The 13,852-nt window shown below is 45.6% G+C and overlaps 1 protein-coding gene across 5 annotated transcripts in view; it reads right to left on the reverse strand.

The window, feature by feature from the left end:
- The window catches only part of LOC138738894 (coiled-coil domain-containing protein 8 homolog), a 71,356-nt gene that overhangs the window by 16,721 nt on the left and 40,783 nt on the right, over positions 1 to 13,852 (reverse strand). For 4 of the 5 annotated variants that reach the window (XM_069890048.1, XM_069890045.1, XM_069890046.1 and 1 more), the window contains exon 4: positions 9,697 to 10,523. The exons of the other annotated variant lie outside the window; for it this stretch is intronic. In XM_069890048.1, the coding sequence (XP_069746149.1) occupies positions 10,473 to 10,523 (51 nt within the window). In that variant the 3' untranslated portion in view covers positions 9,697 to 10,472. Of the gene's footprint in view, positions 1 to 9,696; positions 10,524 to 13,852 lie in introns of those variants that run through there. 5 annotated transcript variants of the gene reach the window in all.

A 13,852-nucleotide genomic window follows, 5' to 3' on the forward strand; every position in this document is an offset into this window, starting at 1 on the left:
AATCATTTTGAAGGACTGACCTCTCAGAAGAAGGGGATTCTGTCAACAGTCAGTTCGATATATGATCCTCTAGAAATATTGGCACCAGTTGTCCTGACTGCCAAGAAGATCCTGCAAAATTTGTGTAGGAAGAGGATTGATTGGAATGATTGTACAAGTATGGGCATGTTGGATTCAGGATCTTTGTAAGCTGGAAGACTTCAAGATTGACAACTGCTTCAAACCCACAAATTTTAGGAATTGTAACATCTGCTCAAATGTGAAAATGGTTTTGGAACTTTTGGAGCGGTTCTGAAAATGGCGGCACAGACTTGTCTGCATCGGCCACTCCTGATCATGGTTGCTGCAAGAACTTAGATGTATGGAGCCATGAACAACTTTTAATGGACATTGGAATGCAGGGAATAGTGTGTGGATGAATGGGAGCAGATCCGGCCGGATGCTGCAGAGTTGTGGAACTCACCCACCTAATGGAGGTATGGAGCTTCAGACATGGCCGAGAGGAGGAGGCCGAGCCACCCGCATCGTTGGAGGCTGGTGGTTCTTCGGCTCTTCAGAGCATTGTTGGAGGTGGCTATTGTCAGGCTGCATGGAAAGGACGTACGGTGAAAATGAAGATAGTGTCGGTCCGACAAGTGCTGCGGAGCCATGCTGGGCTCATAGGTTGGGAGAGATGTGCCTAGGCCTTGTGGATAAATGGAGTTCTTGAGGCTGAGTCACCTTGGTCTCTCAGGAAGGACGGTGCTGGGGGCTCAGGCCACATGAACATGACTGGGTGGTAGTTGGGTTCCCTACTGCTGGTGAACTTAACATCTGTGACGGGGTTGGTATTCCAACCTGTTGAAAGCTGCGCGAACAGAGCCCGCAGTGGCCTTTCAGTCTCGGGGAACATTCTTCTTCACCCGAAACTGGTGGACATTTATAACATTTAGCTGCAACCTGTCTCCTTGTACCATTATCTGGTTTCTGAAAATTGATTATTGTTGGGTAGTTTTTGTACCAGGTCAGGGGAACATTATCCTGGTTTTAATGCTGTATGGTGTTAATTGTGATTAATAAATGATACCTGAACTATTAGTTACCTGTTACTGCATGATAACAAGCATCAGATACATTGTGGATTTACAATGGAAAAGGCCAGAGTGGCTCCACTGAAACCAGTCACTATCCCATGAATGGAGTTGACAGTTGCTACCATGGCAAGCAGAATGGACACAATGTTAAAAAGAAAGTTGCAGATAAAACTAACAGACTCCATATTTTGGACTGATAGCACCTCCATGCTCAAATACATCAACAATAAAATCACAAGGTTTCGAACTTTTGTGGCTCACAGAATCACTGAAATTGATAAAATCTCACGTCCAATTCAGTGGAGATATGTTAATGCAGTTAACAATCCTGCCAATCTGGCTCCCTGAGGTTTGAAAGTCAAGTTTTTTCTGAAGAATGAAATGTGGGTGCTAGGGCCTTGGTCTCTTCTACAGCCTCAAAAGGAGTGGTCTCAAAATCCTGATAAATTAAAATAAATTTTACCAGAAGACCCTGAAATCAGACTGTAAATGCTGTTCAAATGATGTCTAATCACTTGGGACGGAAGGAGGGGTAGGGTGGGGGGGGGAAAAACAGGTATCATATATAAGTAAACTACTGGATGAAGATTATATGGTGTGTAACAACCAGTGATGTACTCTCCTGTTTAATATTGGAAAATCAAAATAAAATATTAAAAAAAAAATCTCTTCTCTTCTTTGGCTTGGCTTCGCGGACGAAGATTTATGGAGGGGTAATGTCCACGTCAGCTGCAGGCTCGTTTGTGGCTGACAAGTCCGATGTGGGACAGGCAGACACGGTTGCAGCGGTTGCAAGGGAAAATTGGTTGGTTGGGGTTGGGTGTTGGGTTTTTCCCTCCTTTGGGATAATGTCTGAACAAATGGATACAGTTGCCCACTTAATTCATTACTTCTCATCCTGAAATTGTTTGAAAAAGGCAACGCATGAATGCTCAGGTTTAAAAGATAGTTTCTGAATCGTAGCAGACAGAGCAAATAAACAAGCTATGTTCCTGCTCAATTTCAATGGGATAACATCCATCAAAAAGATCCACCACAAAAAGAAGCAAGTGATCTTGAGACTCAAGCAAAAGAAAGTCTCACAGTTGAAGAAATGATTCATGCTGAGATGGAGATAATCTGCTTTTTCCAGAGGAAGAGATTTGCAAACAAAATTCCAAGTCTAAGAACGAGAATGGATATTCTTCAGATTAAGCCTTCGTTGCCACCGGGGCAGTTTCAGAAGGAAGACATATATGTGCACCACAGGTGGAAGCAGGTGCAATTTATATTGAATTTGTTCTGGCAAAGATGGGTAAAAGAATATCTTCCACTGTTGCAGGAGTGACAGAAATGGTTTAAAATCAGGCACTATTTCATGGCTGGGGATGTCGTGATCATCATGGACCATTCAATGCCTTGAAATTCCTGTTTTTTTTAAATAATTCACACTGTGAACAATATCAACCAAAATAGATACAAATATTTCCCTCTTAAATATACACAGTGGCATTTTCTCCCCTTTTATCCCCCCTAACTTCCCTTCCCCCCAACCAATAAATGTTCAACATATACAATACAATAAAACCATAATGTCATCATAAAACGAAAATAAACAAGAAAAATGTGTCATCTACTTTTACACACTGGATCAAGCCATTTTGTCTTCTTATCATTTTAGGAGGTGGAGGTCCGAGGCAAGCCCTCTCTGTTATGTTTCATGTACGGTTCCCAAATTTGTTCAAAGAATTCCTGGTTGATGGGAAGATTGTTGATAACCAGTCAAGTTCGGATCAAGACTAAAACTAGCTTTCTGAACAGACCAATTACCAAAATCTGTCTTTTACAAGAGGCAGAAACCTTTGATAATTGACTTTCACTTTCTTTTGAAATTCAACCAATATATTACTATGTTTGATTCTTTTTCTTTGCAGTGATATTATTATTTTTTAAACATAATAATTAGGGCCTGGTATTATAAGGGTTAAAAATGAATTGCTAGTTGCAAGCAAATTCTATATGCAGTTTTCAAGATGTTGTTTACATGTCCTTTTGAGTGTCTCCTAGCATCGTCTTCGAGTCAAAGTCTTATGGCTTGTTAGAGATTACACGTTAGTTTGGTTCCCTTTGTTCTATGAAAGGGCAAGGAATTAAGAATATTCTGACAAATTTTATTGACCGTTTAACAACACCATCTAACAACATTTAATGGCTGAAACAATGTATAGCAACTGATAATAATATTAAAATGTTGAAATAAACTCAACTCATCTTTATTATGAATTTGTTTGAAGGAGTCATTGACAACACCAACATTCTGATAACCTTCAAGTGATTATAAAGAAAAATATTTGATACAAGTCTACTGTAAGGCAGACAAAGACTCACCATCGGCAGAAAATTACCGGCGCCCCTTACAGTCAGAGAAAGTCAAGGAGAAGAGAGTTCCGCAAAGTTACTGAGCATCCATGGATTCGCCTCCAATGTTCCTGCAGTCTCTTCAGTCACACAGACTCCGGTTTAAATCATCAGCAATCCAAGCTCCAGGTCCAAACCTCTGCATGATCAGGAAGCCTCCTGCACCCTCATCACCCTCTTGTTTCCTGGTTCCAATGTCTGGTACCCCTTCAGCCAGTCTCAATCCAATCTCCAGCAGTCCACAGCCTGGTGTGAGTCCTTTGACTAATAGTTGCCAGCAGCCCTCAGACTCCGTGGATTCCTTGCCTTAAATCACCAAAAGCTTGCTGCCTGAATATTCTTCAGCCACAGAACCCCTCATTGGTCCACCACTGTGGTCATGTAGATTCTCTTCTCTGCTTCAACACAATCTATAAATTTGCTGATGACACCATTGTTTTTGGGCGAATAGCTGGAAATGATGACTCAGAAGGAGATTGAGAGCCTGGTTGGGAGCTGCCAGAACAATTGCTCTTTTTTGCACATACATCACAGAAACAGGCCATTTTGCCCCACGAGACTGTACCGCCCAATTTACACCCAATTAATCTACACCCCATTAATCTACACCCCCAGTATGTTTCAAATGGTGGTAGGAAACCGGAACCCCCAGGGATAGCCCATGCAGACCCATGGAAAATGTTCAAACTCCTTTCAGACAGCATGGGATTCTAACCCTAATCCCCATCGCTGGTGCTGTAACAGCGTTGCACTAACCATTACGCCAACTGTCACCAAGTCCAAGGAGCATATTGTTCATTTTAGGAAGAGGAGGCCAAGGGACCAGGCACCTGTCTGCATTGATGGGACAAAGTGGGAGTCCATATTTCAAAAGACCTTTCCTAGAGCCAGCACATTGAGGTCACTATGAGGAAGGCATGCCAACACCTCTACTTTCCAAGAGGTCTGAGGAGATTTGATATGTCATCAAATACTAAATCAAACCAACGAGTGGAAAGCATACAGATAAGTTCCATCATGGCCTGGTTTGGTAATTGGAGTGCTCAGGAGTGCAGAAGGTTGCATACAAACTCAGGTCTACCATCAACTCTGACCTCCAATACATTGAAGGCAGCCAACATTCCCACACCCTGGTCACAACCTCTTCTGTCAGGTAGCAGTGAGAAGCCAGAAGACCAGCATCTCTAAGTTCCAGAACAGTTTCTTTCCAAAGACCATCAGGCTCTTGAACCTCCTCTTGTTATACTAATCATGTGTTGCTCCAACACCACAAAAGCACCATCTGCACAACTGCAGTCACTTTACTTTTTTGCTGTAGGATAACTGTGAATATTTATTATCTTGTTTCAATTTAATGTTTACTATTTTAGTTGTGTTTGTTTCAGCTGAAACAAGTAAGATTGTTGGTGTATTTGTACATGGTATAGTGTGCATGACAATAAACTCATGATCATCTATTCATCATTTCTGGCTGAACATAATTGTGAATGTTTCAGCCTTGTCTTTTGGACACATATTCTGTTCACTAGCAATGAGAGTGGCAATCCCCCCTTTGGTAATTCAATTGTCCACTTCCCTTCGCAACTAAATGTGGAGCTTCAGTCTGATCCATTGGTTGCGACATTGCTCAGTTGTCTATTATGCACACTCTTCTTGCTGTTTAGCATGCATACACTCCTGTGTTTCAGCTTCAATAAGCCTGCAGCTCATTATTGGAAACACCTGGTGCAGCTCTGGCATGCCCTTTTTTGGGCATTCCTCACAAATCAGAGTTGTTCATTTGGCTTGGGATGTGCCAGTCCATGACATTACAGATCAGCAGTGTTCTCCACCATACCCCTGAATTCCCAGTTTCCAGTTCGGATCTCACAATATTCCAATTGCTCAGCATTGGATGTTAACAGTCTCTCACCATTTAAGAAAATAAATTTGTTCTTGTACTATCGCATTGAAATATCTTTCCACCTGACTACAGTTTGCCACTCTCTTAATCAAATATTTCACCGATCTCGATCCCTTTGTCCCTCAAAGCTCCATTCCTACCAAGATTGGATTTACAGAATTCTGCAGTTTTAGCTAAGCCATTAATGTGTGTTGCAATATCAGAGAATCCTCCATTGATTCTTGCATCAACCTGTTGCGGCCCGATGAATGACCACTTGCAGACATGAAGCAAAGTAGTCAAAGGCTTTATTGATCAGAAGAGCCAGTCCTGCCTCTACATGCTGCTGGCTCACGTCCAAGGCAGCTATGAGGGAGGAGACTAGGGGTCTTAGCCTTTATTAAGGGATCTTATGGGGAGGGACTACAGGTTCAGAAGGCGAGCCAGCCTGCCCAGCTCAGTGAAGCGGGCATATGTTCCACCATATTCACTCCTTTTTTTGAATAAAGTCTCAGGGTGATATGGGGCAATGCCCATTGGCACGGGTCTTATAGTTCATACAGTTCAAAGGTTCAGCCACTCAGGCAGTTTTATTCAGTGCTGAGATCTCCGAATTACAGCTGGCTGTATGGTTGGTTCCAGCGGAACAGTGGCTTAGGCACTCAGCTGGGTGTTGGAGGGCTGAACAGTGTCTTTGTCTAGCAGGTCTGTAGGAGGTGGGGAATTGGTTTATAACAGTAGGGGGGACATTCCAGTGGGGGGAACACTCAGGAGGCTGTGTTGGAGGTAGGATCATTACTCGATCTGTCAGGGTGATCCCTGGGGCCGACTGGTCACTGCCTGGGAGTATTGATGCACCTCCCATGCTAGGCCCCCCCACTTGTGCCAGGTCCTAGATAAGCACTGTATCATTCCATCCGTCCAGGTACCTTACCAGCACATACTGGGGGTTTGCATGTAGGAGGTGCACTTCCTCGGCCAGTGGGACACCTTGTGCATTCTAACATGCTTCTGGAGAAGCACCAGCCCTGGAGTCATCAGCCAGACCAGCAGCGTGGTTCCCAAAGCCGACCTCCTAGGGAAGGAGAACAATTTTTTCATGTGGCATTGCATTAGTTGCAGTAGGGACCTGATGGCATGCAGCACTTCTGGAAAGACCTCTTGTCACTGGGATATGGGCATCTCTTTTGACTTGATGGCCAAAAGGACTGCCTTCCAGATCATACCATTCTTCCTCTCCACCTGCCTGTTCCCATGAGGGTTGTAGCTGGTGGTTCTGCTCATAGCTGGAAAGGAAATATTGCTGCAACTCCTCACTCATGAAGATGGATCCCCAGTCACAATGAACATAACTGTGGTATCCGAAAAGAGTGAATACTGTGTGGAGTTCTTTAATGACTGTGGATGTGGTCATGTCGGGACAGGGGATGGAGAATGGGAAACACGATGCTCAGAAAGTAGATGTTCCAATTCATGGATGGGAGGGGCCCCTGGAAGTTCATGCTGAGATATTTGAAGGGGGCGAGTGGCCTTGATGAGTTGGGCTCTCTCTGGTTTGTAAAATTGCAGCTTGCATTCCGCACAGACCAGGCAATCGCAAGTCAGCTTCACGACTTCCTCCACTGAGTAGGGGAGGATATGGGCCCTCACAAAATGGTAGAGTCTGGTGATCCCAGGGTGGCAGAGGCTATCGTGGAGGGCAAGGAGGCAATCAACTTGCACCCTAGTGCAGGTTTCCCGGGACAGGACATCAGGTGGCTTATTGAGCTTGCCTGGCTGGTTCAAGATCTCATAATCGTAGATGGACAGCTCAATTCTCCACCTCATGCTCTTGCCTTCTTTGATCTTACCCTGTTTATTGTTAAACATATAAGTGACAGCTCTCTGGTCCATCAGCAGGGTGAATGGTCTGCTGGCCAAGTAGTGCCTCCAATGGCGCATGACCTCCACAATAGCTTGTGTCTCCTTTTCGATGGCCAAGTGCCTTCGTTTGGGGCCTTGGAGTGTGCAGGAAAAAATGCCACTGGCCTGCCTGCTTGGTTCAGTGTGGCAGCCAGAGCGAAGTCGAAACAGGATGGATTCATCAGTGGTGTGCATTCCCACCTTGGCAATCTCATCCTTGATGTCCTCAAAAGCCTTATGGGCCCCCGCTGACAGGGGAAAGGTAGTGGCTTTCATTAGGGGTTGGGCTTTGTCTGTATAGGTGGGGATCCATTGAGCATAATACAAGACGACCCCAGGCACCTTCTTAAAGCCTTGGGGTTTTGTTGCAGAGATAATTCCAGAAAGGGCCACGTGCGTTTGGGGTCGGGGGTGATAACATTATGCTCCACCTGGTACCCCATGATTGCCAGCTGCTTGGTGCTAAACAAATACCTTTTCTTATTATATGCGAGATTGAGGGCCTTTGCAGTGGCCAGGTATCTCTGCAGGTTCTCATTGTTCCTTCTGGTCATGGCTCCAGATGGTGACATTGTCATTCACCATGCGGTCCATTTCCCTTTGGAACTCATACTCATTCGTGAGGCCGAACGGGACCCATAGGAAATGGTAGAGTTGGCCATTGGCCTCAAACAGCTGGTCTTTTGGGCAAATTGGGATTTAGTGATACGCCAATTTGAGGTCTATGGTCGTTCACCATATCAGCAATGCGGGGAAAAAGGTAGGCATCCCGTAAGGTGAACCGGTTGATGGTCTGACTGTAGTCTATCACCATCTGGTACTTCCCCCCCCAATCTTCATCACCACTACTTGTGCCCTCCAGGGAATGTTACATGGTTCTATTATGCCCTCCCCCAGCAGCCACTCCACCTCTGTTTCCCTGAATTCCCTGTCCTCAGGGCTGTATCACCTGATCTTAGTGGCCACAGGTTTCCAGTCCAGGGTGAGGTTTTGGAACAGTGGAGGTGGAGGGACACGGAGGTGGCCAGTTCGCAGGTTGGGAGCCCGGCTGGGTGTTCGGGCCTCTCTGGGGGGGGAGTGTAGGGGCCTTCTGGAATTGGTTATTATTGATGGTGCACGGGGGTGGGGCCATCAAACTGCATCAGAACACCCTTAAGCTGGCACTGGAAATCCAGCCCCAATATGATGGGTGCACAGAGGAGGGGCATCACCAGCAGTTTGAAGTTCTTATATTTGGTGCCTCCCATGGTTAGGGTCATGGTGCATCTCCTGTGGATTTACACAGAGAGGGATTTAGAGGCTAGTGCTACCTTGCACTTGGCTGGGGACACAGTGAAGGAATAATGATCTGCTGTGCCCTAGTGTATGAAGCTTTTGGTGCTTTTCGTGTGACTGTTTAACTCAATGTCCATCATCGATAGTCTCAGCTGGTGTGGTCCAGCACAATGGAAGCCAATGTCAGCTCACTGTCTGACTCACTGCTGCTATGTCAGTGGGTTGGCTGCCATCAAGATGGCCACCTGGGATATCCTGAAGATGGCTGCCCCATAGATCTCATGCAGTGGAGCCTAGAAGTGAAGCTGGTTGTGATGTCCCTCCGTGTCGTTGCGCCCTTGGCCCAGAAGTTTGGTTCTCAGCAAGCGGAAATGACTATGGAAGTGGGTCGGCCCAAGATAGCGACGTGGATTGCAGGCCGCACATAGCACTGCTAGGGAGGGGCTTAGAATGACATACCCTGGCAATAGTGTCCTTTCCTCTGGCAGTTCAAGCAGGTCACGCTATGGGCCGGGCAGAACTTGCACCTTGTGTGCTCGGCAGTGGCAGCAGCAGTCAGGGGCCCCTGAGTCCCAAGATGGCGCCGCCCATTCTCCCCACCTGGTGGCCACGTGGCCCGCTGAGTAGGTTTCCACGTTCTTCTGAGCCGTCTCCATCGTTCAGGCCATCTGCACAACCTCCTGTAGGGACCAATCGCCTTTCTCCAGGAATCGGAATCCAGTGACCAGCCTGTCGCGGATGAGCTCCTCCTGGTAGGTTGACACAGTCACATCCCGGCACCTGCAGTCTTGTCCCAGCTCCCGCATGGCCCTCACGAAGTTGTTGACCAACTCACCCAGACCATGTAATCAGGATCCAAGCTGGAGGCTCCATACTGCTGTCGAAGTAGGGACATTGCCTCTTCATATTCAGTGCAGTTGTAAATTAATTGGTAAACTCGGTGGCCCACCGCTGTGAAGAGCAGGTTGCACTGATCACCATTGTCTGTGATTTTGTGACACCTCAGGTAGGCCTTCAAACAGCGTAGCCACATATCAAACTTTACGGAGGCTCTGGTTCCTTTGGATCGATCTCCAGCTTCTCCAGTCAGATTGCCTTGTCCATGGCACTTTAACATTCTGATCAATAAATTGTTGCATAATTAAAGACCACTCACAGACATGAAGCAAGTAGTCAAAGGCTTTATTGATCAAAAGACCCAGACATGCCTCTACATGCTGCTGGCTCACGTCCAAGGCAGGTATGAGGGAGGAGATGAGGGCTCTCTGGGGAGGAGCTACAGGTACAGAAGGTGGGTCCACCCGCCCAGCCCAGTGAGGACATGCCCGCAGTACCATGTTTCACCACATCGGTCTACCTAAAAAGATTATTTTCTCCCTTTTAGCCAACTGCATCACTGTGGCAGTATATTTTCCAGTGTCTCAAGAGCTCATATTTTATGTTAAAGCTTTTTATGGCACTTTATCAGACAATTTTAATCCAGATACACTAGCTGCCTTCCCCTCCCTTCCACCCTGCTAGCTATATCCTTAAAAATAGGATTTCCCCTCCACAAAACTATCTTGATTCTGCCTAATGATTTTATGATTTATTATGCCCTGTCACCACATCCTTATTAGTGATACAAATAAACATGTGAAAAAGATGCGTTCAGATGTTTAATGGTCTTTTAGGAAAAAAAACTGTAAAGCAAAACCTCAAAAACATGTAAAATGTACATGATTAGAAATATTGACCTGCTCTTGGTTTTTGCTTGTGAAGGAGTTGCTATCTCATCCATTCAAACTGTCACATTGTTTACTTGCCTTGTGTTCTCTATTTGTTCATTGTACTATACATGATATTCAGTAATAGAAACAGTAGAAGCAGAAGAGGCTTGATTAAGGATCAAAACATTTAAACGCCTACATGACATTTTCATAGCACAGTGTGGTCAGGTGCAGTTATTCCACACAGAGTTCTTGTTGATCACGCATCCAGATCATGGCCTGTATCTGTCATGGAGCAGAAATAACCAGTTATCAAACATGTATTGTGAATTTCACCTTCTCCTGTCCATTATATGACATGCAAATTCAGTCAGACGCAGGTTACGCAAGGGTTCATTTCCTGAGATCTAGCCATAAGCCAATTTCTTTGTAAGTGAGAAGCCTGTTTTCTCTTGCTATCCATATTATATTGCTCTATATACATTTACCTTAAATGTACTATTTCATTGACAATCACTTTAACATAATCCATAATTAAACAAATAGAATTTATTCAACATCCACTCATTAATTAATAGCATGAAACATCCTGTTATTATTAATTAAAATTATTTAAAAATGTAAGAGAGAGTTTTTGTAAAGTCAGAATTTTATTTGAGGCTATTCATAACCCAGGCAGCCCTGGTGTCTGAGATTGCACACAATATGTATACAGTGTTCTCTGCTGAATGATCAGGTTCATCTGATCAAAAATATGAATAGGTAGGTTGACATATTATCACAACAAATATATTTTAATGGTGATGCTGCCAAAGCTGCTGTAACAGCAGTGCTGCTGCTGGTGTGGACCCGGTTCCAATGCTGACAGCTCTGTACAGGCTTTAAACAACCTGTTAGATGTGGCGCCTGCAAGCTCACACCAAGACACAAGAGAAACTTGTCCGTGAACTACTCTTTGCAGATGATGCCGCTTTAGTTGCCCATTCAGAGCCAGCTCTTCAGCGCTTGACGTCCTGCTTTGCGGAAACTGCCAAAATGTTTGGCCTGGAAGTCAGCCTGAAGAAAACTGAGGTCCTCCATCAGCCAGCTCCCCACCATGACTACCAGCCCCCCCACATCTCCATCGGGCACACAAAACTCAAAACGGTCAACCAGTTTACCTATCTCGGCTGCACCATTTCATCAGATGCAAGGATCGACAATGAGATAGACAACAGACTCGCCAAGGCAAATAGCGCCTTTGGAAGACTACACAAAAGAGTCTGGAAAAACAACCAACTGAAAAACCTCACAAAGATAAGCGTATACAGAGCCGTTGTCATACCCACACTCCTGTTCGGCTCCGAATCATGGGTCCTCTACCGGCACCACCTACGGCTCCTAGAACGCTTCCACCAGCGTTGTCTCCGCTCCATCCTCAACATCCATTGGAGCGCTCACACCCCTAACGTCGAGGTACTCGAGATGGCAGAGGTCGACAGCATCGAGTCCACGCTGCTGAAGATCCAGCTGCGCTGGATGGGTCACGTCTCCAGAATGGAGGACCATCGCCTTCCCAAGATCGTATTATATGGCGAGCTCTCCACTGGCCACCGTGACAGAGGTGCACCAAAGAAAAGGTACAAGGACTGCCTAAAGAAATCTCTTGGTGCCTGCCACATTGACCACCGCCAGTGGGCTGATAACGCCTCAAACCGTGCATCTTGGCGCCTCACAGTTTGGCGGGCAGCAGCCTCCTTTGAAGAAGACCGCAGAGCCCACCTCACTGACAAAAGGCAAAGGAGGAAAAACCCAACACCCAACCCCAACCAACCAATTTTCCCTTGCAACCGCTGCAATCGTGTCTGCCTGTCCCGCATCGGACTGGTCAGCCACAAACGAGCCTGCAGCTGACGTGGACTTTTTACCCCCTCCATAAATCTTCGTCCGCGAAGCCAAGCCAAAGAAAAAAAAATATGTGGAATTAAGGGTCTGTCTCGTTTGGAGTGATGCTGATTAAAACAACTTAATTAATCCTTGTATGTGGCAGGTGCCTTGTGGAGGAGTGCTGAGATGGTTTCAGAGGCCCAAGGACAGTGGGCGCCCTATGATGTTTGTTGCCTGACAACAACAATTTGACAGTAGCCCCAAACTCATGTGACTTGCATGAGCTAAGGGAGCCAAAACTGTAAACAATACCCAAGGGGAAAGGTCCACCTTATGGTGCAACATGTAGATGTACATTGCATTGCTTAATGCTGATGGATATTGGTTGCTGCCTCAGAGAAGACTGTTTTAAGAAAAGTTAGTCTCAGATAACATTGGAGTATAGAAATCCATGCATTGTATTCTAAGGCCTGTGTATCAAATAAACTGAATTGGCTGAAGAAGACGTCCAAGTCCTTCATTCCTCAAGGGCATAAACTGCTGACTGAGATCTCACTCCAGAACCTGGACGAAGTATTCATACTGATCCTCTACATCGAGGAGCTGATGGTGTTGTTGTTAAATCTTACAACTACAGAGGTCTGTGCCAAATACTGTAGTGCCTGTGCTGGGCAGTGCATACAAGGGGTTGCAGACTTCAGGGGAGTTGTGGACCAGCGGAAAAGGAGAGAACCCACCTCCACTGTTGAAAAGGAGAAACCTGGGAAATGATCCTACATGGAAGGTAATCACGGCAGCGGACCAGCAAGGGGCTCAGTGGCTGAAGGATGCACATAATCTGTGGGTGACTTTCAGTTGAAGGACTTTCAGTTGAAGGACTGCGAGCTGGTGACGACGTGTGGTCGAACGAACAACGCAGGCTATAGGCTGCTGGAGCTATGTTCATGGGAAGCAGGTATCGGAACCAGTATTTATGGGGGTGATGAGGGTAAGAAGGGCTCCCAAAGGGCCTTGGACACGGAAAGCTTCCTGATCATATCAGGTTTGAATCTAGAGTTCAGGTTGACGATGGTTTTAACCAGAGTCTGTGTGGCTGCAGAAGCTGCAGGAGTGCTGGAGGCGAATCCACAGGCATCCATTGTCTCTGAGGGGACCCTCATTTGTTTCTCTTTCTCATATTTTTAGGAGTATGAGGCAATGCTCATGGTGATTCTCTGTTTTTCCTTTTGCAGGCAAAAGTTGAAGTATATCATGTACTGTGTAGTGATAGGATGCTAGAGATCCTCCCGACCACTAGATGGAGGCAGAGACTGTAGTGATTCCCCTGACCACAAAGGAATTGGAGACAGTTTTTTGGAGCTTGGGGATCCAAGATAGATACCCCCACATGATCTTGAGTCTATTGTATAGCTAATAAAGTATAGTTGTTTAAAAAGAACCCAAGATTCTTTATTATAATAAAAATATCACATACTGTATATTGTATTTTTGTAACAATAAAAGGAACCTTGTGTGATAGTACAGATCTATCACCAATGTATATAGTGTATATAGTTACTGTATCTAGACTGTGCTTACAGCGATTGGCTGAGAGCTTAGCCACGCCTACTGTCTGGGCCTTAAAGGGTTGTGTCCATAGCCAGGTCGGATCATTCCGGACTGGTCGGCCACCTGTGAAGAGCTCCTGTCTTTTGATAATAAAAGCCTTGGTTTGGATCAACAAGTCTTTGATTCTTTCGACGAGCTCT

This window comes from Narcine bancroftii, chromosome 7 (assembly GCF_036971445.1).
Source record: "Narcine bancroftii isolate sNarBan1 chromosome 7, sNarBan1.hap1, whole genome shotgun sequence".
NCBI lineage: Eukaryota > Metazoa > Chordata > Chondrichthyes > Torpediniformes > Narcinidae > Narcine > Narcine bancroftii.